This window comes from Danio rerio, chromosome 6, assembly GCF_052040795.2.
Source record: "Danio rerio strain M-AB ecotype USA chromosome 6, GRCz13ab, whole genome shotgun sequence".
NCBI classification, from domain to species: domain Eukaryota; kingdom Metazoa; phylum Chordata; class Actinopteri; order Cypriniformes; family Danionidae; genus Danio; species Danio rerio.
Genome location: NC_141026.1, coordinates 10,075,196 through 10,101,533, shown reverse-complemented (window position 1 = coordinate 10,101,533; position 26,338 = coordinate 10,075,196). Strand labels below are relative to the sequence as shown.

Sequence of the window (26,338 nt, the reverse complement as noted above, 5' to 3'; positions counted from 1 at the left end):
ATTCTTGTTTTCCTTTGAAATTTAGTTTTTCTTTTTTAAATATTTCCCAAATGATGTTTAACAGAGCAAGGAAATTTTCACTATATGTCTGATAATATTTTTTCTTCTGGAGAAAGTCTTACTTGTTTTAATTTGGCTAGAATAAAAGCAGTTTTTATTTTATAAACACCATTTTAAGGAATATATTATTAGCCCCTTTAAGCTAATTTTTTTTTCTCGATAGTCTACAGAACAAACCATCCTTATAAAAAAACCTTCCTAATTACCCTAATCCGCCTAGTTAACCTAATTAACCTAATTAAGCCTTTAAATGTCACTTTAAGCTGTTTAGAAGTGTTTTGAAAAATATCTAGTCAAATATTATTTACTGTCATCATGGCAAAGATAAAATAATATATTGGAAATGAGTTATTAAATCTATTATGTTTAGAAATGTTTTAAGAAATCTTCTCTCCATTAAACCAAGATATCGGGAAAAAAAATAAACAGGGGGGCTAATAATTTAGGGGGGCTAATAATTCTGACTTCAACTGTATTTGGGATGTGATTAATCTCGATTATTTGTTTGACAGCAATAATGAAAATAAAACTTTTTCCTCTTTTCTTTGTGTGGAAGACAGTCAATTTTTTTACAGTAGTGTTGATCTTCTGCTCCAGTGAAGTTTTGATTACATTTACTGGAGTGTATATTTATTCAGCGCTCATTCCACCAACATCATTGTGCAATATCTCACACATTCTTCACTGTAGCCGCTCAAAAATCTCTCACTCTCACTTCACACCGGCTCTCCAACAAGCTCCTTTACTCACACACTCACTCCATTCAAAGCATAAACGTTTAATAATTGGTCGCTAATCACGGCTGATTTCGCACAGTCATGCTAGCGTGACTAGCGCTAATGCCTGCTATGATATTATTATGAGTTGAAATGCGCATTGTTAAATCGGTGAGAAAACTTGACACTAATGATGTTTGTTGTCCAACGTCATTTCACTCATTTGTACCTTTCCTTCGCATCAAGGAACGCTTTAGCAAACGGGTTGTGTTTTATCTTCAGCGCAGTTATCTGTGAAGAAGACGAGAGCGTAGTGAGGATCAAATATAACACTTGGACATGAGAGATCAAATATATATATATAATATAAATATAATATCAACTTTCTTTATAGATGTTGTATTTGCTTTGAACAAAAAGGTAAAGTTCAACCAGAAAGATTTTCCTTAAAAAACCTTTCGTTATTATTGTGGCTTTCTTGTTCTTGCTCTTCTGACCTACCAGTTTCATAATGCTTAATTGTAGATGGAATCATGGGATCCAGTCAGAATAAAAAATAAATATAATAAATATAAATACACACTAGAATCACTTCATTAGCATTTTTATGTTTATTTGAGATCATGATATCATGTACACACAGAAACTCTACACTACCTGACAAAAGTCATGCCGTCTATCCATGTTTTAGGAACAACAAATAATAACTTGACTTCTAGTTGATCATTATTGATCATATTGTGTCTGACTCCCATACGCTTGGAGGACTGCATCCATACATCTCTGCAATGACTCAAATAACTGATTAATAAAGTCATCTGTGATGGCAAAGAAAGCGTTTTTGCAGGACTCCCAGAGTTCTTCAAGATTCTTTTGATTCATCCTCAATGCCTCCTCCTTCATCTTACCCCAGACATGCTCAATGATGTTCATGTCTGGTCACTGGGCTGGCCAATGTTGGAGCTCCTTGACCTTTTTTGCTTTTAGGAACTTTGATGTGGAGGCTGAAGTATGAGAAGGAGCGCTATTCTGCTGAAGAATTTGCCCTTTTCAGTGGTTTGTAATGTAATGGGCATCACAAATGTCTTGATGCTACAGGTTGTTGGTGTTGCCATCCACTCTGCAGATCTCTCACACTCCCCCATACTAAATGTAACTCCAAACCATGATTTTTCCTTCACCAAACTTGACTAATTTCTGTGAGGATCTCGGGTTTATGCTGGTTTCAATAGGTCTTCTGCAGTATTTGTGATGATTGGGATGCAGTTCAACAGAAAAATCTACCCTCTGCCACTTTTCCAAAAGATTATTTAGAAGTCAGGTTATTATTTGTTGCTCTTACAACTACGATGGACGACAAGACTTTTGTCAGGATGTGTAGTGTTACCCATCAAAATAAAAGTTTGGTTTTACTATGATACGTTTGATATGATGGTACAGAATGACATTATGGTACACTATAATACAGAGTCCATCTTTCAAAGTGAAACAATAACAAGTAACACTTTAGTCAAACTCACACTGTTCACTACTGCCTTGTTACCTGCCTATTATTAAGATATTAACTGTTAACAATTATAAAGTATGATAGCCAATACCTAAACCAAATTAGATCCTTAATAATTATTAGTAAGCAGCTAATTAGTAGGTTTTTGAGCTAAACTGTGTTATTCATTTTCAGCCTTAATGTAATAAAATTCGACACAAAAAAGTTATACTTGAAGTTATATAACTATATAATAAAGCGATATCGTTCTAGAAACAATTGAAGAATGTTAAATTGTACAAACTTCATGATTTTAATTAAATGAAAACAGATAATAATAAAAAATTTTATCAAACCATTAAAACTTTAGTTGAGAAATATTCAAATAAAAAAAAAATTATTAAAATGTACAAAAATTAAATCGCATATATTTAAAAAGGGCATTTAAAAAACTGTATTTAGGGGGGAAATAAAACTTAATAATATTAATATTATTTATTTATCATTTATTTTTTTTTTTACAGATTGTCTTATTTTTCTTATTTTGCCACTATCCCATTGAAATAAAATAAATTTAAATGTATGAATTATAAACAAACAAATCCTCTAAAAAAATAAATAAATAAAAAATAAAATACAAGAATTAAAAAAAATTGTTAAACAATATAATAATAAATGAGCAAGTTTATGATAAAAGCAAAAAAAAGAAAAAAAAAAGAAAATAAAATTATAATAATAACAATAAAAAAGTAGTAATTAAAAGTTCACATTAAGGAGTCAATATTTCCTCTTTCCAATTAATTACTGTTTATTAGATCTAATATCGACTAAACAATAATATTAATATTTAACAATAAATCAACATGCGCTAGACTGTTGTACTTGAGTCTTGGTTTTTAGAGCATTTTTTTGAGACGGTATTCTAAAAATTAAGTAAGTAATCAAGTTGAATAAATACAACCCCACACAAACAAACAATTTTATACTTTGCTTTCTGTGTAAAACAGCCCTGAAAACAATATTGTCAAGATCTACAGAAAATGTGTGTGTGTGTGTGTGTGTGTTTTTAAGCCACATGATTGTAAATGCATAATTAAAGAATTCTAATTATTTTTAAAAATGACAGAATTTTTGAAGTGAATTGTTCCTCAAGTATGCCTGTTGTCTATTCTGATTCAGATTTTGTAAAGATGTTGTTCACCTCTTCATTCTGGTAGGCTGTTACAGCGATGAACTGAGTGTCTGTGAAGGAGATGTTGGTCACCATCCTGTGGCTTCCCCCAACACGAACAATGTGAATTTGAGGCTCATATTTATGGAGGGAATTCAGCATGATCTGGAGCAGGTAAACAGAACAGAAGACAAGAGGATAGGAAAAAAAGTAATTAGTGCTTTGCTTGACAATAATTGACAATCTGTATACAGTGCACATATCGACTTTATGAATGTGCAAAAATGTACAAACCAGTATATATTTTCGAACATGTTTTTGTTTTCATTTCTTTATTAAACTTTTTCAACAGATTTTCAATGGGCTATACAGTACGCACGGCTAGTGTTTTTCAGCCAATGATTAACTTCCAGTGAAAGCTTAATGTGACTATTTTCAATTGCATAGGGTTGTTTTTACAGAATTGATGTTGTAATGTAACTAAAATACATTCAGTTTTAGTTGTTCATCTCAAGGAGATGAAGGACCATGTAACCGCTAGCGCCATTAGGATCAGCAGGCTAGCGCAGAAACTCCATTTAAAATACTGGGGTAAAATAAACTGTCATATTTTAAAGACATGGCGGGGGGAAATGGAATTTAATGCAGCACTTCTTGTCCTGTCTGAGACCCACTTCATATCAGTTATCTATCAGACAGTGAAGATCACTGATTTTTAAAGAAATCAGACCTTAAATGTAGCAATTTCATAATGGAAAGACAGGTCACCGGAAGTGCGAGACTGGCTGGCTGAAATTAAAGGTCTGTGTGCATATACCCCATTCTTCTTAATTTTCAACTTTAAATGAGTTATGAAACAGCAAGTTTTCATTGAAAAGTTGAAAATGGTTTTGAAAGAAGTCACTTTTACTGGCCAATGCTGTATTTATTTCATAAATATGTGTTTTATTTTTGAATATATCATAAAACAAAATGTATGGTAAAACTGAAATTTCTACATCTTTACTCCATTCTTCACTCTAGTATGCTGCACATGAGCACAATAAACATTTCTTACTGTTATCAATACTAAGAAATAGTTCTTGAGTGTACATCAATAGATACAATCAATAGATTTAAATTTGTCAATTTTTTTTATAAAGTTACTTAACATACATACATACATACACACACACACACACACACACACACACACACACACACACACACACACACACACACACACACACACACACACACACACACACACACACACACACACACACACACACACACACACACGTACACATACACAAGCATAAATTGTATATATTATAAATGTCAATTTTTTTGAAAAAAATAAAACAAAACATACACATACATAAACACATACATACACCACAAGCACTTTAATGTTATACACTACGTGACAAAAGTCTTGTCACTTACCTTATAATTTGACTTCTAGTTGATCATTTGGTATCAGAAGTGGCGTATATGAAAGGTATAGGCCTCTAGATTACACTTATTTTACCAAAATAAATTATGATCATGCCTCGATTTTTAATTATTTAATTAGGACAGTAAGGTCTGACTTTCTTTAGACACATGTCTTGTCAATAAACAGAAATATTTACATAAATGCACATATTTATAGAATATAAAGTCATGGTGCAGAGTAAGAATTAGTATTGTGGATGACTCCCATGAGCTTGGAGGACTGCATCCATACATCTCTGCAATGACTCAAATAACTGATTAATAAAGTCATCTGTAATGGCAAAGAAAGCGTTCTCTCAGAGTTCAAGATTCCTATTAGAAGGAGCGCTATCCTGTTGAAGAATTTGCCCTCTTCTGTGGTTTCTAATGTAATAGGCAGCACAAATCAGGCTGTTGATGTTGCCATCCACTCTGCAGATCTCTCACACGCCCCCATATTGAACGTTACCCTAAACCATGATTTTTCCTTCACCAAACTTGACTGATTTCTGTGAGAATCTTGGGTCCATGCTGGTTCCAATTGGTCTTTTGCAGTATTTGTGATGATTTGGATGAAGTTCAACAGAAAAATCGACCTTCTGCTACTTTTCCAAATGATCAACTAGAAGTCAGGTTATTATTAGTTGCTCTTACAACTGGGATCGACGATAAGACTTTTGTCAGGTAGTGTATATTGGCGCACTATAATTACAAGGCTAATGGCACCATATTCTATTGTGTTTTATGCTGTGTGGCATTGATTAAAACATTTTGATGGCTATAAATTAGTAAAGGGCAATATGTTTATTCAGAGAAAAAATATTGTGTTTAGATGTAATTATGTTTGCCTATGTGTGTATTGATGATGTACTTTCACTTTCCATCTCAACAGCCAAGTTTTAACATCTTAAATGAAAAAAGCTAAGAGTATCATTATCCATATTAGCAAGTTTCTACATTTACCTACATCATTGTATTTATAAAAAAATTCTTCGGATGACTGCAGTGACCACGTCAAGCATGAATAAACATTTCAACCCAATTCTGAGAAAGAGGCTGTCAGAACGAGAGAGAAAAGCAGAATAATTTGATTTTTTTTCTCTAATTGGTAGATTACAATGACTGATGAGGGGCAGGTACTCATCTGCATGGCTACAGGGGACATAAAGGGCTTTGTGTGCTTTTCTCTCCCCGCTGCCTTTTTTAATATGTTGCCTTTTTGAACATCTAAGGACTGATGGCTAAATTAATTTTGCATAGAAAAAACAGAGGTAATTACCATAATGTACAACTAACCACAGCAATTATTTCATTTAGAGCTGGTTCTCTCTCATCGTCCTCTCCGCTGCCAGCTCCGCGTTTAAAAAGCCCGGTAAATAGGCAACAGACAGGAACGGGGCAGAAGAGGACGGGGTGGCGGGAAGGGCGCAGGGGAGGGGTCATGTAAATACCAATAATAATTTGGTGGCGGAGTCATACTCGAATGGAGCGGGCTGGAGCACCTCGCAGCGGCCCTGCTGAAAGCCAGGATGGCGAGCTGAAGTAGACCACTCTCTGTCTGAACGGCAGGAAGTGCATTAAACGAGAAAAGTGGCAATTAAGAGCTGTTTATTCCTGTTTACATGCAGTCCCTGCTGAACAAAGGGGCTCCATAGGTGAAGTGGATGCAGAGGAGAGCACTAATTGTATAAATGCGCACTTGAAATTTCCCCGTGGCAGTGCGCAGGGTGATTAAAGGCAGGCCAAGACTCCTAAAAGCTACAGAGGCCTGTTTGGACACACAAGAGCCCTGAGAGGCTACTCAAGATTGCAGAACAGGCCACGTATGGCTATACACACCTGCGCAGCACGAGCACAATGTGCGGGCGCTCTGTGTTTTCTCTTGTCTTTTTATTAGGAAAGAACTAAACAAAATTGACTGCTGAAAAGGGAGTATGACAGAAAAAAAATGCTTTGAGAGGGAACTTGCTGTCATTCATTGGTAAGACGGGTTAAAGATTAGTTAATCTAAAAAATTTAATTATGCAATTAATTACACCCCTCCATGTAATTCCGAACCAATGTTTATCTTCAAAATGCTAATTAAGCTATTTTAAGTGAAATGTGAGAGCTCCCTCATCCTCCATAGACGTCCTGATGCACTTACACTGCAGATCTTGATGGTCAATTCAGATTTTGTGACTGTATCCGATTTTTAGCTGACCTGCTTGCATCATCTTTTAAAAGTGACTCGTATCCGATTGTCTGCATTTACACAGCACACGGCAAAGGCGCAATGACCCGGAAAAAAAAAGAGCAGGTGCTGACTGACAGCTGATAATTAAAGAGCGCTCTTTTCTCCATTCCTGTATTTAATCTGTTCACTGGCTTAAGTTTTTGTTTTACTATAGTTTATGATAGAAAAGTGTGCATTTGGTAATCTTCTTTTAATCTAGGACTATTTAAACCAGTAGGCGTCTTAATGTAATGTCCATAGTGTGATTTATCCATGTGATGTATGCAACGGTTTTATATTAGTTTATGGTTACATGGCGGATGTTACGCTCTTGCGCTCTCTCTCGTTAACATGCTTGAATACTTATGTTATGTGATAAAATAAAAGCGTATTTAGTCCTCTTGTATGAGATTTAAGGTTTGGGACTCTGCTGAAGTCTGTTCTGAAATGAAAGCATCAGACTTGAGGTCATTCACTATGCTTTTTAATGATGCGCGATTTGCATCGACAGGTGAAAATCCAATCTACTTGCTTACACTGCAGACACGAGAACACAGATCAGATTCATATCGGATAAATTGCCACATATGATCAAGGCCTGAATCTGATTTGAGTAAATCCATGTGATTATTTCCTGCTTACAAGTACATGGGCCATATCTGATCTGTGCCACATGGGAGAAAACAATCGCAATTGAGTCGCTTGAACCATGCAGTGTAAATGCGGCCTTAAAGTCTAGAAAGGTACCAAAATATGTACAAAACTGGCCATATTCATTCTGAATAATATCAAGCTATGAGGATTTTTTTGTGTAGTTACAACAAAAATAGCAAGTTTATTTAACTTCTCAGTAGCTATCATTCCATCCACCTATTTTTATGCACATTTTGGATATGCACATAAAACAAAATCTGTTGATGGAAATGCCAAGATGCGCATAAATTTAAAAGAAAAGAGCATAAAAAACATAAAAATCTCATAACTGAGCAGGATAAACTTTTTATTCGATAAGAAAAGATGCGCATAAACTATGCATCTATGCATGCACTATGATGGAAACACTTTTCCCGAACAAATTCCAGTCTGCGCATTAAAAAGGGTCTTTGCTATAAGAGATCATGTGATGATAAAGATGGCTGACCACACTGCAAAACATCTAAAACATTGTTTTGATCATTCTAAAACGCCTTAACCATTTCAGTTTTAGTGTTATTACAGTATATTATCAATTACCTCTAAAAATGTCAAGAGTGTCTGTGCTTCACGTCTCACGCCTTCAAATGTCACCTTGCTTTCATTGCATGTCGGCATTTGTCTACTGAGGCACGAGTCGTTTATAAATAATCATTTAGATTCACACAGCTTCTCCTACCATAGCAAATTCCATTTTTACTTGATATTTGGCGCCAGTTGACTCGTGACTCAGTGACTCGTCGTTCTCTTTGACTCGTTGGATGGAAACGCTGCTTTATTCACACGCCTTTTATGTGATAATCCAGTTTTGTGCATAAATAGAATTCATATTTTTAGATGGAAACAAAACTAGTGTCAGTATAAGGTGTATGTCAGAGGCACAGCCACAACAGTGACTTGTGAACGAGCTCCCCTATACTGACACTGAAGAGAGGAAACAGTTGAATAAAGTTGTTGTTTTTGTTTCATGTGTGCATTTAAGTATTCTTGTACTGTAGCTTCATGATATTGAACCAATGAAGGCATATGGTATGTTTTTAGGATATTTTTAAGTACCTTTCTGGACTTTGAATGAGTCAGGTAGCTTGCTGTCTATGGAGGATGAGGGAGCTCTCAGATTTCACTTAAAATATCTTAATTTGTGTTTAAAGAGGAACCAAGGTATCAGGTTTGGCAAGTCATGACGATGAGTAATTCATTAAATAGTTTTCATTTTTGGGTCAACAAACACTTTAAGACTACTATATCCTCAAAAGAGATGAGATAAGAAGAGAGACCCCTTACTACTTGCAAACTTTGCAAAAGTTTCTTTTTTCTGTTAAACACAAATTAATTGTTTTAGAAAATTTAAAACTGATATGCGGTATGTGGAAGTCAATTAATGGCTACTAGTTTCCAGCATTTTTTTTAAAAAACTATTATGTTTAGGAAAAAAATATTTGAAACATGTGGAGGGTGAGGAATTGATGACAGAATTTTTATTTTTGGGTCAACTTTCCTTTAAAATGAAAATCGTGTCAGGATTTAGTCGAATATTGAAACCAATTTACATTTTTGTTTTGAGAGATTCCAGTACCTACATTAATTAGAACAGTTCTGGGTAAAAATACTTTTAATTTAATTTGCATATGAATACTGATCAGTAAAAATAACCAAGTTCTTGGTATCAAGAGAAGATGCTTATTAGGTTCTTGCAGATGCTCAATTGGGCTTTTGAGGGGAAAAATGGACCTTGTTAGTTTTCATACATCAAGCAAGAATTTTTGAGCTTCCTTGACCACATTTGCAGGCTGTATATTGTAAATGAATGGTGTAAATGAACTAACAAATCTCCCAGATTTTAATTCAAAATACCTTCCTGCCAGAAAATGAATTTTATATGGGTTTTGAAGGACATTAAGGTCAGTAAATAATACTACATTTTTTAATTTGCATTGCATTGCACCAGAGCAGGATTTTTTAAAGCTTAATGTAAAAACTGCAGTTATAAATGAGTCCTAAGAAAGTTGTAATAATAAAATATATGTTTAAACAGGAACTCAAAAAATAGAAACTTTACTTATTTTAGTTTACCTGCTGGTCAATGTGACCATTAACTGACACCAGAGAATTGTGAACATTTGAACATGTTAAATATTGTAGTATAATTATTATCTATTATACATTCTTATAACCATTTTTTTTTCAGAAGGTTTTGGCTGATGTTTGATAAAAATTTTTTTGAAGCAACTGAGAATTGCTTCATTAACATTAACACTTGGTTTTAATTATTATTATTTTTGACTTCCAGAATCAATATTTACTATTAAACTGTATACTGAATATGACAATGACATACTTTTAAACAGTATTTAGTAAACTGCATAAATATTTCTTTGAAATGTGGTCAAATTAAATAATGCATTATCTGTGAATCACTATTATTAAGTGTTAACCAAGCATAATTACAGTAATTATTATATGCAATATTTTTTAAATCAAACCTAAACTCCTAGCATGTTGTTAATTAATAAACGAATTACCAGAAAAATAGAGTAACCAAAATAAGCGACTAATTGTTAGCTTATGTCAATTAATGCATTGACAAATGAGCTTATTGTAAAGTGTGACCCATTCATTCATATATCTTCTGTGTGTGTGTGTTTCAGCACCTGTCCACCTCCGTTGAGTTTATTGGTCAGTTTGACTTTATTGAAGGACACCGGAGCCTTCATCCAATGTGCGCCGAAGTTGGGGGAGTCGGGATGGATGTAGACACAGCTGTGACTGTGAGGCTCAGGTTTGCCCGCCGGGACCCACTCTCCGTTTACGTACTTCCAGCGGTGCCCGTCTGCAGGGGTGAAGTCCAGAAGGAACGAATACATGGCATTGGGATCCAGACCCGTCACGCTGACCTTCAGAACTGGAAACATCCTCCTGTATGACAGAACAACTACTTGGTTTGTTTATGGTTTAAACCAAAAGAGAAAAGTATACATTTCATCCTGGTTTGTTTAGCATTCACATTGCCGTTATTTAAAGACTGCGCTTAAAAATATTGAACAAACAGGCTTTTATTGTGTACAATCGTCAAAACTGAGCACCCAACACAATGCTGTAAAAAGCAATTAGTTGACTTTACAAAAGTGAGTAAATCTGCTCCCTCAAAATGATACATTTCAACAAATGTATTCATTAATTTTCTTTTAGGCTTAGTTCCCTTATTAATCTGGGGTTGCCACAGCGGACAGTGGACTGAACCACCATTTCAAGAAATTCATTCATTAATATTCTTTTTGACTTAATCCCTTATTAATCAGGGATTGGCACAGTGGAATGAACCACCATTTCAACAAATTCATTCATTGATTTTTTTTGTGGCTTATTCCCTTATTAATCAGGGTTCACCACAGCGGAATGAACCACCATTTCAACAAATTATAAATGTAAAATGTTTAACAGAGGAAGGAGACCTTGTTGTTTTTTTTTGGTTTTGGAGGGAAATTTAAAAGTTCTGGGCCATGACTAACAAGAAATTAATGGTCTCTTAAATATAAATATTATTTGCGACCTAAATCATATGCTGCTTGGGATATACAATGAGATTAATATGCACAAACATAAAAATACACACAAGTTCCTGACATCTGAACTGGATAATTGAAAAAAAACCTACAAAGTTTTTATGGCATAGGGTAATACTCGAATATGTACCACTGGACTATTTAACTTGTGTTTTACACAGCAAAGATGTTTTATTTCATGAGAGGTGGGGTCCATTTTTTTGCAGATGGGTTTGAACATAACCTTCATACTCACCAGAGGGTTGATTTATTGAGGTCAGATCTTGTGAAGGTTTGTGGTGTATGAATATGCAATATCTCTAATTTGACCCCCTTTTTTATTATGTTTAATAACAGTATTATTAATTTATTAACTTCTTTCCCCCCTCCTTGTTCTGTTCACTGGTTTGTTGTTGTAATTTAATAATATACTATTAAAAAAAAGACATTATACATGTAAATTAATTATATGTGTATGATTACAAAAATTAAGTTGATTTCACAGTTCTATGTTACAACAGGTTTACTCCGTTTAAGTAGTCAACTTGTCGCTTTTAAGGCAACAAATTTACTCAGTTTCCCCCTGCTTTTTCAATCTGCAATAGTACTTTTATCAGCTAAGAACTTCTGAAATATTTAATCAGGAATTCCTTCATCAAAAAATGATTACTGCTGCTTGTTCAAACTACCCGTTTAAAATAAACTGAAACAACACAATTCTTGTCATTTCTTTAGCCAATTTATTTATTTTATGTTCACTTAACCATAACGTTAACTTACGTGTTTTGTGTTAGGACAACATGAAGAAAATGTGTTGGTTTAACTACCCGATTAGGGTATTTGTAGTTCCCAGATTGTTTTGCGGATTGAATTAAGAAAGGGAAATGTTGACAATAAAAGTAATCTCATGTATTTAAAGTTAATAGAAAGACTTGTCAGAGTTTAATCTTCACTTTAGTTTGAAGATTTAGAAGATTTTCATGTAATGCTTTGAGTTTTGAGATTACCACCTTGCAGAAGCACCCGTGCTTTGGGTGTTGGCAGCTTAATTAGCAATAATGCAATAATTGTTGCTTTGTTCAGTGAGCAATAACTGTCCTAAATTAACTAAAATAATCAGTTCTGAGATCAGTCTCAATCATTGGTATATGTAACTCATGAAATATGCATAAAAATGGCTCATTTAGGATAACTTCAAATGAAACTAAAATACTTCGACATGTACGAGGACATACATGATATAATCAGATCTTTGAATTTAAGTTAAATAAAAATTCAAATGTATTTAAACTTATTTGATAAATTCATGTTAGACTAACTCAATTGCATTTAATTGTGTACATTTTTTTTAATGCTTAAATTTATTGGATGGAAATCCTGCCCTCAAATAAATTGAGTTCATCCAATGAGTTATTTTATTGCGTGTACTAAACGGGTAACATTGTGACTGATGAGGAAAATCAGATATGCTAAATATTATTATCCCTGCTTTTTTGTGGTCTAACCTGAGATCATGTCCTTTTTTGGTTTTGTTCAGATGACAGCATTTACACTTATTGAAACGAACTGCACAAACAGAGCACATGAGTTTAATACACCCAAATATGCCAAGTGTGAACACACCCTTAAATTATAGATTATTGGCATTTATGGTTTTGTAAAAAAAGTTTGTCAGACTATAATTTTCCAGTTCTTCACATCAAAAAGAGTAAAACAAAAAATAATAAGTCTTGAAAAGTATTTATTACTGTAAATATGTTATATGTCATTTAAGGTTAAAGTTGCTTTGGAGCCAGTTTAATATTAATGCAAACAACTTACTGTGTTAAACGTACAGAAAAAAAGTGGTAATTCACGTTAAATACTCCTACTTAAACAGAAATATCCCTTCAAGACAAAAAACATAATCTGTCAAATAACATGCATGAATAAAAAATTCCACCAAAAAAAGATTTACACGGCTGCCAAAACTCTATGAGCAGTCACAGGCACAAACTTTTTTAGGAGAGTTTGGAAGCTAGTCATTTTCTATTTTTTTTTCCTATGACTATATTTCATGGATGAGAACAGGTTTAAGAGGGTCTGCAAATGGAAGGACACCCACCTGCAGAGCTGACCTGTAACTACTGAACAAGCTGGTCAAGTCACCCTTCAGCTCGACAACACCACAACAAGCCTTTTCAATTCAATTAATCTACCTGTTCTAAAAAAAAAAAAAATAATAATAATTAAAAAAAACTCAAAAACACCACCATGTGCCAATACCAGCAACACAAAATAATAAAACTCTAGAAATTAGGAGTTATTTAGTAAGCAGATGAATTCTGGACTAAATATGCAGTTTGTTCAATATTTTAGGAATATAAAATAAAACAGTAAAACCAAAAATAGTCACAAATAATTAAATATTTTCAAAAGGATTTATGAGCAAAAAGTTTTAGATTATTTACAAACAACAAAATACATTTTAATAATGTCTCTAGATTAGCATTTTTGTCTAATGTTATTAATATTGAACGTGTGAGCATTGTATGTTTATTTCTTCCTTTGAAGTAAGCATATAGGCCTACTTAATTCCGAAAATATCAATTTATTATTGCATTACTGCAAACATTTGTGACCTCGTTTTTAAAATATTTTAAATGCCATTTTATGCATCCGAATTAACCATTTAAATTAAAATTACTTTTAAATTAAAAACTTTCAGACAACAACTTCGTATTTATTTTATAAATAAAATTAAGATTTTTTTTCTGACAGGTCTCAAAATTGACTGACAGAATTCAAATAGTATGCGTTACCTTAAAAAGAGCATTTAGTTATTTGTACAAACTTTTGGTGTACAAAGAAATGCCATTAAGTTCGAGTAAAAAACACGTTTCTGTGGAAAACAAATATATTAATAATTAAGACTATCAAACAGTACCGTTACTTAGGCTACTCGTGACAGAACTTTGCGCCTCACCTGCCGTTCTTGGTCACAATCATCTCATTAGTGACTTCTTTAAATTTCCTCCAGAGTTCAGCATCTTCCAGGCTGACTTTGAGCTGTTTCTCAGTCGGGTCTCCCTTCTCTCGGCCGGCCTGTAACTCGCTCTCCACGACGCTCAGCAGTCTGGTAATACAGCAGTCATTGCCGCCTCGACCGCTGCTTACCGTCCCGCCGCTCCGCAGATCTTCCTCCACCTTCATTGAGTGACGAAAAAATCTCACACAGCAAGTTTAAAATAACTGTACTCTAACTTACTGTAATATATCAGATTCTGACAGTAAACTTTTGCCTATAACGCAACCAGGCATCGAACAAATATAGCTAATAAAACAATGAGTATACCAGCAGTGTGTGTACTAGTTTGAACTGTACTTCAGCTCACTGCGACCACCTGTTCTTATGACCGGAGGACAAACCTGCAGTCACGTGGTTTGCTCTAATTAAGTGATTCATTCGCATCCCCTTGTTTTCATGCTAATATTCTAAATTCAAGATTATTTCCAGTCCTCACATGCATATTTAGGCAATGCTATGCGGGTTCAGTAATAGCAAAAACCCCGGGGAGCAAGTTCAAACGAAACTTAATACAGGCAAAACATCGAGAAAAATAAATTTGCAAAAAGCAGTGAAAAACATAATGCCAGATTAACTCGTGAATCATCCGGATATTTTTGCAGATACCATAAGATGACCTTTTTTTTTTCCAAGAAAGCGGGCAGCTTGTAAATGAAAATTTTTGTTAGGGGACAAACTCTTAAAATATTAATAATTTATAAATCCAAGCTCAATTAAATGACATTTATGTTGTAAATATATTAATTGATAATGCAGAACTAATGTCTTGAATATAATTATTATATCCATTATTTTGCAAGGACTTTGGACTAAGTGTACATTTCAGTCAAATTATAGGCTAATTATTTTAGGGGGGAATAGACAGATAAAAAAATACGCAATAAACACTGTTTTGACCTAACTAAAAGACTCGTTTCAGATTCAGATATATTGCAATATTCAATCATAATTTCTATTAAAATTATATATATATATATATATATATATATATATATATATATATATATATATATATATATATATATATATATAATTTAAACTCGACTCTCTTAAATTACAAAATAACAAAACAATTTAATCTTGAAACAGATATGCATTTTTATAAAAAAAAAAAAAAGACTAAATCTTAATATTTCATTTATCATTTGTAAGTTACGAAGGATCTTTTGTACGTGATAATTTAAAAACACATGCTTTTCCTACTGTAGTCGGAAAGGTAGCCTATAATATGAAACACCAGAACATCCTCTGTGATTCACGTGGAGTCCTATGTGACGGCGTACGTAAGGGCAAACTGTCAAAGAGCTTTGAGTATTGTACAAGCCATGTGGAGGAGAAATAAAATACTGGATGTTCTCTTTAGCGAACGAGAATGAACGGAAACCCGATCCAGCGACCGGCGCTCTAATCACAGAGCCACGCGCATGGAGATTAGAGGACTCAAAGAGTTTAAATCCGAAAAAAATAGTCTCATTAGCGGAGAATCCTCCTATATATCAAACATCAGAAAATCAAGCACCTGACCTTTCACTGGCAGAGATGACTTACGCACATCCCTGAACTTTAACTCAGCTAAAAGTCTTATTGAGACTTATTTTAAAATGACAGCACTTTTAGCTAATTAGAATAAGACAAAAAAAAAAAAAACATTTAAATAAATATTATAGCTGTTTGTTCAAACTACTTATTCAAAATGTGACGAATTAACAATTTCTGAGGGTTTTCTTTGGGACAACATAATTGTATTATGTGCAATCCACTATTATATACAGTGCTCAGCATAAACGAGTACACCCCATTTTCAAAATGAATATTTTTTCTCAATTTCTCAGTAAATATGGGTAATGGTGCATTTAAACAAAACAGATTTATTAAACAGATATATTTATTAAAATAATATTTTAGTCACAGAACATCTTTATAAATGGAAAGATTATACATTGAAATTCATGCAAAATATTGCATTTTTATATTATTTCAACAGAATTGTAAATATGTTGTTTCTCTTAATTTTAACTATATTTGAAAATTTTATTTAATATTTTTCCCTAACATAAATTTGGGCTACTAATTTTTGAACCATTATTTTAAGTTATTTTGTAAGATTAGCTCCAGATTTGGCTACAGTAATGACTATAATGTATATCCACAAATATAATATTGTAAAGCTTGTATAGAAAATATTAATTTAAATGAGAGATTTGTGGGGGTGTACTCATATATGCTGAGCACTGTATGTATATGTACACACACACACGCATGCACACACATTTGGTGGGATCCACAATTGTGTGGAACCCACCATTTAAAGATATACAAACTAAGATGTGAATGAAATTAAATAACACTAATGATTTTTTAATGACAGCACTTTTATCAACTTGAATAATAAAACAAAAACAGTCTTAAAATAAATATTTTTGCTGCTTGTTCAAACTACTTATTCAAAAGGAGAGTTTTCTCTGGGACTAATTAATGTGCAATCCACTTATACATTTTGTTAAATAATTGAATTAACTTAAATGATTTGTGTTGGATGAAGAAATTGTGTGGAACCCTGCTTTTTTTTTTACAGTGCAGGAAAAATAAGATGCATTGCGAATGAAATTAAACAACACTACTCAACAGTTTAAATGAATAACGAATCTCAATAATGAATCTCAACAACTTTAATACAGCAAAGACTGTCGATTTGTCCATATACGATCATTCTTAAACATTTCACATATACATTCATTTTGTTTTCTTAGCAGTAATGCATTAAAGAAGCAAACCTGCATATTGATCCTAATAATGTAGGGGATCTTGACTCAAAAATATATACATATATATTCAGTCAGTGTTATATATATATATATATATATATATATATATATATATATATATATAAATAAATTGAATCTCTTCTTCACATCTACAGCTATTTCAAAAGACAACAAGGAGAAAAATCTACCTGAAATCAGCATTAAAGCGAAATGTTACATGATTTGAAAAATAAGAGGATTTAGCTCCTAAATACAAAGATAATTGAAATGGGCTTGATGACAGAATTAACACTACAAAAAATACATTGGCACCCTAATGTGTGTTAATATTCTTACTTCTCTAATAAGATAATATAGCTAGCATTATGCAAGTAATAAACCATCTCCATCACACTATTACTTGGGCATTAACTGGATTAAAAATCGAAATGCATATATTCAGAATATATAGAAAAATAATTCTCTTGCACCTAAAACTTAAACAATAAAGCAAACACTGGTTACAGTTCTACACAATAGCCCTCAAGTAGAAATCCTTGGATGAAGAGCAGAGAGGAAGGCACATAGGATGGCATTTTTAAGCAATTACACAGCAGTTAAATGCAAAATATGCAATTCGGTCTTGTTGCACCTAGCCACTACAACCCAAAACTCGAACATTTACCTGATTACAAAATTCATCCTTCATAGTTTCCAACCTGAATGTAAAGCACAGGTGTTTGTTTGTATGCATGTGCGTATGTGAAAGAGAGAGAAAGTACTTGTTCACACAGATGGAGATTGTCCATTGGTTGGGAGAGCGAGGGCAGCCTGTAGTGTAGTGTGCTGTGGTGTCTGTGCCAGGTGGCAGAGTGGGCACATGAGTGGCATTGAAGGCAGCACCAAAGTTGGAGCCAGAGCAGAGCACAGAGCACAGAGAGAGAAAGAGAGAGCGAGAGACGGCCAAGGCCAAATGTACAGGCATCTCACTTCAAGCACGCGGAGAACAACTTAATAATTGCATCCCTGCACAAAAACAAACAGGCAAAGGTAAACAAACGCCTAAGCCAAAAAACATGATTAAAAGTGTGTTTTTTGGCTGTGACAGAACGGCTGTTTTCATCCTATAAAACAATATGAACTCCGCACACATTTAAGACCAGTTGTGGTACTCTGATAAATTGCAAAACTGATGTTTTTAAAGTTGAAACTACACTCACCGGCCACTTTATTAGGTACACCTGTCCAACTGCTCATAACCGCAAATTTCTAATCATCCATTCATGTGGCAGAAACTCAATTCATTTAGGTATTTAGACATGCTGAAGACAATCTGTTGCAGTTCAAACCGAGCATCAGAATGGGGAAGAAAGTTGATTTAAGTGACTTTAAACATGGCATGGTTGTTTGTGCCAAACAAGCTGGTCTGAGTATTTCAGAAACTGCTGATCTACTGGGATTTTTACGCACAACTATTTCTAGGATTTACAGAGAATGGTCCAAAAAAGAGAAAATATCTTGTGAGTGGCAGTTCTGTGGGCGCAAATACCCTGTTGATGCCAAAGGTCTGAGGAGAGAGGCCAGACTGGTTTCAGCTGATAAAGGCAACAGTACCTCAAATAACCACTCAATGCAACTGAGGAATGCAAAAGAGCATCTTTGAATGCATAACACGTCCAACCTTGAGGCAGATGAGCTACAGCAGCAGAAGACCACACCAGTTGCCACTCCTGTCAGCTAAGAAACTGAGGTTACAGTTTGCACAGGCTCATCAACATTGGACAACAAAAGATTGGAAAAAAACATTGCCTGGTATGATGAAACTCAATTTCCGCTGCGACATTTGGATGGTAGGGTTAGAATTTGGCAACAACAACAGGCAGGTGGTGATGGTGTAATAGTGTGGGGGATATTTTTAGCACTCTTTGGGCCTGTTAGTACCAATTAAGCATTGTGTAAACACCACAGCCTACCTGAGTATTGTTGCTGACCATGTCCATCCCATAATGACTACAGTGTACCCATCTTCTGATGACTACTTCCAGCAGGATAATGTGCCATGTCATAAAGCGGGAATCATCTCAGGTTTTTTAAACATGTAAATGAGTTTACTGAACTCAAATGGCCTCCACCATCACCAGATCTCAATCCAATAGAGCACCTTTGGGATGTGGTGGAAGGGGAGGTTCGCATAACTAATGTGCAGCCGGAAAATCTGCAGCAACTATCATGTCAATATGGACCAAAATCTCTGAGAAATATTTCCAGTACCTTGTTGAATTTATGATACGATGGATTAAGGCAATGCTGAAAGCAAAAGGGGGTTCAACCCGGTACTAGTAAGTTGTACCTAAGAAAGTGGCCAGTGAGTGTATATAATTACTACATTATGTTGCTATTGGAATACATTCTGATTAAGTGGTCCACAGACTTTGCTTCTATGATATATAAAAGATACAATTCTCACTATTAAAATCATATTTGCTTCTTGTTAATAGTTATTAAAGTAGTATAGATTTAGGTATTACTAAGCATTAGAGATGTAGTATAAGGTATAATAAACATCCCTTATCTTAATAAGAGGCAGGAAATAAGCCACAACTTAATAGGGAGAATTGTTTCTTAAACTAAAGTGTGTCTATGTTTTTTTCCTGCTGCTCTGATCAATCTCTGAGCTAATTGGTTTGTATTTCATTTGACAATAATTAAGTAGTTTTGAATATATAAAGAAACCCACCTTGCAAATGGAATATAGGATATGCTGTACCTGTAAATAAACAAAAGAGACATTATTTCATGTCAGATAAAGAGGTAAATGTTTATCACACAAAATGTAATAGCATTCACTTTCGTTTGTTACTTTGCAAATAGTAAAATAAGAATCAGGAATGCAATATTTTTTATAGCTTTGTGAAAGTCATTTTTGATCATGTCTAAAATATTTCAGTGTACAATTTAATCACTGTACATGTGGAAATGATCAAAGTGAAAAGATAATGCATGGTTTAACACAATCGATTTGTCAGAATTAAGCTTGTTAATTAACATAAAATGATTAAGTTGTCCCAAAAAGCCTCAAGAATTGTGTTGTTTCAGCTAATTTTAAATACACAAACAGCAAACATCATTTGTTTGTGTAATAGTTACTGAAATAACTCCTCAAATCTCAGTTTTATGTGTATTACAGCCACAAGTTCATTAAAAGCTCAATACTTATTTATTTTCTCCCTTGAGGAAAATCCAGTTGTTCAGTTTCATGGTCAAAAGTTCTGTTAAACAGTGTACACTATACAAATATAATACATTAGGAAAACAGATATTATACATTAGATTTGTTTAACAATTATGTGCACGTATATGGAAGGGCTCTTTAAAGCTTGATTCTGACTGGACAATAAACATTATTTAATTCATTAAGTCAACAAACAGCTACAGTAACTAATTTCAGTAAACAGCTGGTTGCTTTACAATTGCATATCATTTATCCAAGTTATTTCAGTTTATTAGAGGTCTTGACACGAACCAAGTAAATAAATAAATTAAAATACATCCAACAAAAAATGCACTCATGCAAACACTGAAACATATACCTGGACACAAATCGCTTCACCATCACTGAAAATTCAACTGCTGAACTGTTCAGAAATTCGCATTAGGAACTGTAATTCACACGTCTGCTATTCATGTAGCAATGAATTAATACTTTAAATTAAATCTTAAAAAAAAAAAAATTCTACACAAAAAGATCAAAACCAGACAAATGCTTTAAAAATAAAACACCTGAACAACATCTTGAGGGGTGGTAATCATAGTACAAATGGACTAAAACAATAAAAACACTGACAGCCAATTAGACAACATCATGTTTTAACATTTAAAGGAGCAGAAGACAACACTATAGCACACACCTAAAAAAGCTGAACTTCTGTGTGAATACTAATCAGGCACTTAAATTTGCTTCACATCATGGCTACATTACTGCCTTGTGTGTAAATTATTTTTCATAAATAGAACCGTCAGTCATCACTTATGTATTACTTCTGCAATTCACAACACAGATGCAGACTAATAGCAACAAACGTTTTGCTTTTTGTCGGAGCAGTGTATTACTGTCAGTGCATTTAAAAGCTTATAGTTCTGCTCAAAATTAAGTCACTCTCATATTGTTCCAAACCCATACGATTTTTGGGCAACACTTTGATTTACAGTGCCATTGTTAAACGTTATGTTCCAAACATGTAAATAAATCACACTTAAATACTGTACATGCAACTAACACTCATCCTATAATTCTAACCATATATGCAGTTTATTAATATTACTTGTATAATTACACTGTAATAAGGACACTGTAAAACAAAGTGTAACCTATTTCTCTGTATCTTCAGAACACAAATGAAGATATTATAAAATGTTTTTTCCTCCCTCCAATAAAAGTCTATTTATTTATTTATTTATCATTTAAAATGATTAAACAAATTCCATATGAATCAAGTTTATATTTAAAATTATTCTTAGTTTATTAAAGTTTATTCTGAAGTCTGTCAAAGAGAGACAATAACTTCATATGATAAGCAGATGCTGTTCATTGTTTAAAGTAAAATTCTTTTAAAAAGTCTTGGATAAAACCACTGACATGATATTATATATTAATAGTAATATATATTATTTTTTCGCCCCACTATAAAAATTTATTGAAGCTTTGGGTGAACAGAAGGGACAAAAATCTCTCAGATTTTATTAAACACATTTGTTGTTTAATTTGTGTTCAGTAAAAAAATCATTTTGGGTGGAGTAATCAATATTAGCCATTCTGTAATGTCTGTCAAACTTAATTACAGACATTTCCTTTTCCAGAACCCCCCAATGGAGATTACTTTAATCATAGATAAAGCAAAAAATGGCACAAAAACATCTTAGTGTTGTCAAAAACACTTTAAAAATCACACTCTCAGATTTCTGCTTTCCACAGTAAAGGGGCTATCTACAGAAAGCATGAAATAACTTCAGAAAAAAAGGCCTAGGGCGATCACAGAGACCGGTTTGTAATTTCAGAACATATAATACAGTAATGTCTGCATTATAATAATGCTATAGTTCATTATTATACAAAAGGTATTGCTTACAGCTCAGTGAAGTTCAAGGTACAAGGTAGTTTATTGCCTTACTGATACAGACAGTTCTCCCTCATTTTCACTCACTCTCTCATATAAATGTGTGTATAAAATAATATATTCAATCATAACATGTTGCATTAATAATCAAATAACAAAAATGATATACAGCTGAATTCAGAATTATTAGCCCCATGAATTATCCGCCTTATTATTTTTTTCATCAATTTCTGTTTAAGGGAGAGAAGATTTTTTCAACACATTTCTAAACATAATAGTTTTAAAAACTTAAATCTAATAACTGATTTATTTTATTCTAATAACTGATTGATTTTCTTAGCCATGATGACAGTAAATAATATTTTACTAGATCTTATTCAAAACACTTCTACTCAGCTTAAAGTGACATTTAAAGGTTTAACTAGGTTAATTAGGTTAACTAGGCAGGTTAGGGTAATTAGGCAAGTTATTGTACAATGATGGTTCGTTCTGCTTTTATTTAAACTGCTTTTATTCTAGCCGAAATAACACACATAAGACTTTCTCCATGAAGAAAAAATATTATCAGACATACTAAGAAAATTTCCTTGCTCTGTTAAACATCATTTGGGAAAAATTTAAAAAAGAAAAAAAATTCAAAGGGGGGCTAATAATTCTGACTTCAACTGTATGTATATAAATAAAACCTTTCTGGTGTCTTACCATGTGAAAGCCAAAAACTGGAGGATACAAAAAAGTAGAGCAAGGGCTCTGTTCTTCCACTAAAACAAAAATAGATCAATTAATTCAACAACAAGAGAAGCCAAGTATCACCACAGTCGACATGCTGATTTAAACAGTGTTACATAATACTGACACCAAGTGAATAGGTATAACAAAAAACTACTTACCCAAAAAGCAGCACAGAAGGTTAACACCAGACATGTCTATAAATAAAACGCACAAATGTTCAATTTACTTAAAAAAGTGCAAATTACAACATCTACGAAACACTGAATCACTCTGTGCACTTTAATCTGTGATGCATGTGTGTGTGTGTATGTGTATTCTCACAATCATAATGCCGGTTGCCAGAGCTCTTGTCTTGTCACACATCCTCTTGAGCTGCTTTAATGGACCCATTAAGAACATTGTGCTGAAAATAAAATAATACACACCCAAAAGACCTCAGTATAGACTTAAGAGATTCTCAGAGATGTTACACATCAGTGCATACATGGCACAATCTCTGACTTTTTTGTCGATTAATATTTTCCAACAATCATTTAAAGGTATAATTCATGCAGAAAATTTAATTTAAAAAAATTAAGACATTAAAAAGTTAATGTCTTAATTTACTCACCCTCAGGCCATGATTTTTTTTTTGGTCAGGTGAATGAAATTAATGATTTTTAGCAGAGACTAATCAACAGCTACAAACACTTAGAGAGTAAATATTACACAGGCAAAACAAAATTAATACCTATGGCTTCTGAAAATTCACTGAGGTTTTTATGAAGTGCTCATAAATTAAAGGTAATAGTTTTGTATATAATGCACAGACTGATCATTTAATCGACAGGAGCCATTTGTGTTAATTTTGTAATACCTGTAAATGTTTTTTTAACTCTCAGACAGAGCCAGCCCTCCCTATAATCGAACTAAGCGACTGCTTAGGGCCCTGCTGCCACTAGAGGGCCGCCACAACATGCTAGTGGTGCGAGTTGTTTTCTTGCTGAAATCGTTTTATTTGGATATTATCTTCATTGACAGTGCTTTAGTACTTTAATATTTATAACTTTTTACTGAAAAAAAAAAAACTTCATTCAAGTTGAAATTATTTCTGTGTGACGGTCATATCAACAGTAAGCTTGCAGCATCTTATTTCTCATATGCGTTCTGTTCGAGTTCCAAGAAAACCTGCAAGTCAAACTGGTCACCACAAGAGCGTGAATCTGTGCACAGACACAGCCATGACCTTTGCTTTATTGCCTTTCCATTATATTCCTGATTTATTTTGGAAATTTGATTTTTCCTGAGACATGTTTGTAAAAGTTATTTCCTAATTGAATTAATCAGTTTATTGTAAGCTCTGGACCATGCATCTCAAGAATCTAATTCTATAAGACACTAATTCTTTTATATATATTTTCACATTGATTTTATTATTTATGGATCAATCTTTGCCTTAATGTTAATTGTTTTTAATGAGTACAGAATGTTTATTTTATTACTAAGTAATGCATTTTCACTTTTACTAATTATTGGTCAGTGTCGTTTTAATGCAAGTATTTTGCTTTTGGAATTTATTATTATTATTATTAATAATAATAATAATAATAAAAACTCAACCTAGAATCTTTAGCTATAGAATTTTCAATCTGTCTGCTAAATTAATAGAATATGTTTTAAACACTCTAGAACAGGGGTCACCAATCTCATTCCTGCAGGTCCGGTGCCCTGCATGGTTTAGCTCCAACTTGCCTCAACTCACTTGCTTGGGTAGGAATCACTGGTCCCTTTATTAAAGATTGTTTAATCCTTTATTATTGAAGCTGCTAGTTGACAAAAACATTGCTGTTTTAAAATGTCCAAATCATTTAGACAGTTATTAGGTAAAATAAATTAGGCTTTACTTTTCTGTTTCATTGACTGTATTTAATAGGCACTAAAATCATTGCGAGCCTGTTTGCAATGGCAAAACTTCACTATTTAGAGCAAGGTACGGCCCCTAAATCATTTTGTTTAGAGCTCCCAAATGTACAGGGCCGGCCAGAGTAGTAATTTATGGATCACTAAGCACAACTGTTTGAGCTAAATTTCCTATTGATAAAAACATATTCGATCCTCTGAGGGTGTGTACATTAACAGCAAATTTGACATTTTTAATTAATCTCTTTAACATTTTCATACATTCTTCTATGATAAACATGTTTCAACGTTCTGGCTTATTGTTATTCACTTTCTTATATTTTTATTTATGATTATTAATTAATAGTATAATACATTAAGCATAAACACTTAGCCTAATCAGAATTTTTAGGAGCTAAAAGTTGGTAAAATTAATAACATAAGTGATAGCATATGAGATGCAAATAAAGCTTAGTTTATTACAATTAACAAGTGATATATCTCAATAAATCGCTTTTAGAATGACATTTGCCAAGTCTATAATGACTCATATTTATAAAATAAGGAAAACTTTTTAATTACGGTTACATTTTTCTAATTAAATTCAGTTGATGAAAATGGCGTTTTTTATCTCGAACATCCGTGTTTGTCTTTGGCCACATGCTAATGCAAACATGTTCTACGATTATAAACAATGTGTCCAGTGACACACCTTTGGGTGAAATCTATCAAAGGTAGCTAGATAAAGCTCCATGACTCACCTCAGAAGAGAAGCAATGTTACCTAAACTGTAAAAGACTGCAAACAGTGTCAGTCCTTTTCCCGGGACCCAAAGCAAGCAGGTCCCCTGAAAGACAAAATACTTTTGACTATAACATGCATCTAAAAAAAGACAAAATAACAGTACATGTGTGCGGTATTCTTACCAAAATCGAGCACAAGACGCCCGACACAAAACACGCGAGGAATCCCTTGACGCGCGTGCCCCATCCCAGTGTTGATGCTTCATTCGCCGACTTGTTACGTTACGTTATTACATGTTTATGGAAATACATTCACCAAAAACAGAAAATGAGCAAGTTGATATGCATAAACAGGCAGATATTAAACTTAAGCGAATGAAAGTAAACACAACAAATACTAAGTCTATAGTCTCGAATTCAAGAAGATAATTCAGTACTGTGTATTGTTCAAAGACTCAAATAACGTTAGACTTAATATCGATTTCAGCACTTGGTCCAGCCAACTGTCAAATACAACTACCTGCAGTACGTTGAGGTCGTCATTGCCATCTTGGCCGCTTAAAACTTTCTTTAATTTGTCCATTAGGCTTCAGATTAACGGTTTTAATATAAAACAGTCCAATAATGTGTTTTGAGTTGAAAAATAGCTGTCGCGAAGATACTTCGTGTAAGTAAATACGTATTGATTCGTTCCCTTTCCTGTTTGAAAGTGTAACAGG

The 26,338-nt window shown here is 33.4% G+C and overlaps 2 protein-coding genes and 1 long non-coding RNA gene across 5 annotated transcripts in view; 1 reads left to right on the top strand and 2 right to left on the bottom strand.

The window, feature by feature from the left end:
* The window catches only part of LOC141386182 (uncharacterized), an 18,563-nt gene extending 5,017 nt beyond the window's left edge, over positions 1–13,546 (top strand). Inside the window, exons 3-5 of the long non-coding RNA XR_015493345.1 lie at positions 3,480–3,607; positions 10,448–11,109; positions 11,192–13,546. This is a non-coding gene — a long non-coding RNA (uncharacterized LOC141386182). The remainder of the gene's footprint in view (positions 1–3,479; positions 3,608–10,447; positions 11,110–11,191) is intronic.
* Positions 1–18,178, bottom strand: part of tbx19 (T-box transcription factor 19) — a 24,480-nt gene extending 6,302 nt beyond the window's left edge. Inside the window, exons 1-5 of one of the 3 annotated variants that reach the window (XM_087256814.1) lie at positions 17,935–18,178; positions 14,307–14,527; positions 10,451–10,715; positions 3,464–3,598; positions 1,006–1,067 (exon numbers count right to left, since the gene is read on the bottom strand). In XM_087256814.1, coding sequence (XP_087112940.1) covers positions 1,006–1,067; positions 3,464–3,598; positions 10,451–10,715; positions 14,307–14,527; positions 17,935–17,961 — 710 coding nt within the window. In that variant the 5' untranslated portion in view covers positions 17,962–18,178. The other 2 variants (XM_087256816.1, XM_087256815.1) reach the window with 2 other exon arrangements.
* sft2d2b (SFT2 domain containing 2b) lies at positions 17,063–26,338 on the bottom strand. The gene is given in 8 exon segments (NM_001020695.3): positions 17,063–18,178; positions 19,890–19,919; positions 22,969–23,027; positions 23,157–23,192; positions 23,320–23,401; positions 25,638–25,723; positions 25,803–25,892; positions 26,140–26,338. Coding segments are annotated over 8 exon segments (486 nt in total). The 5' UTR covers positions 26,203–26,338; the 3' UTR covers positions 17,063–18,138.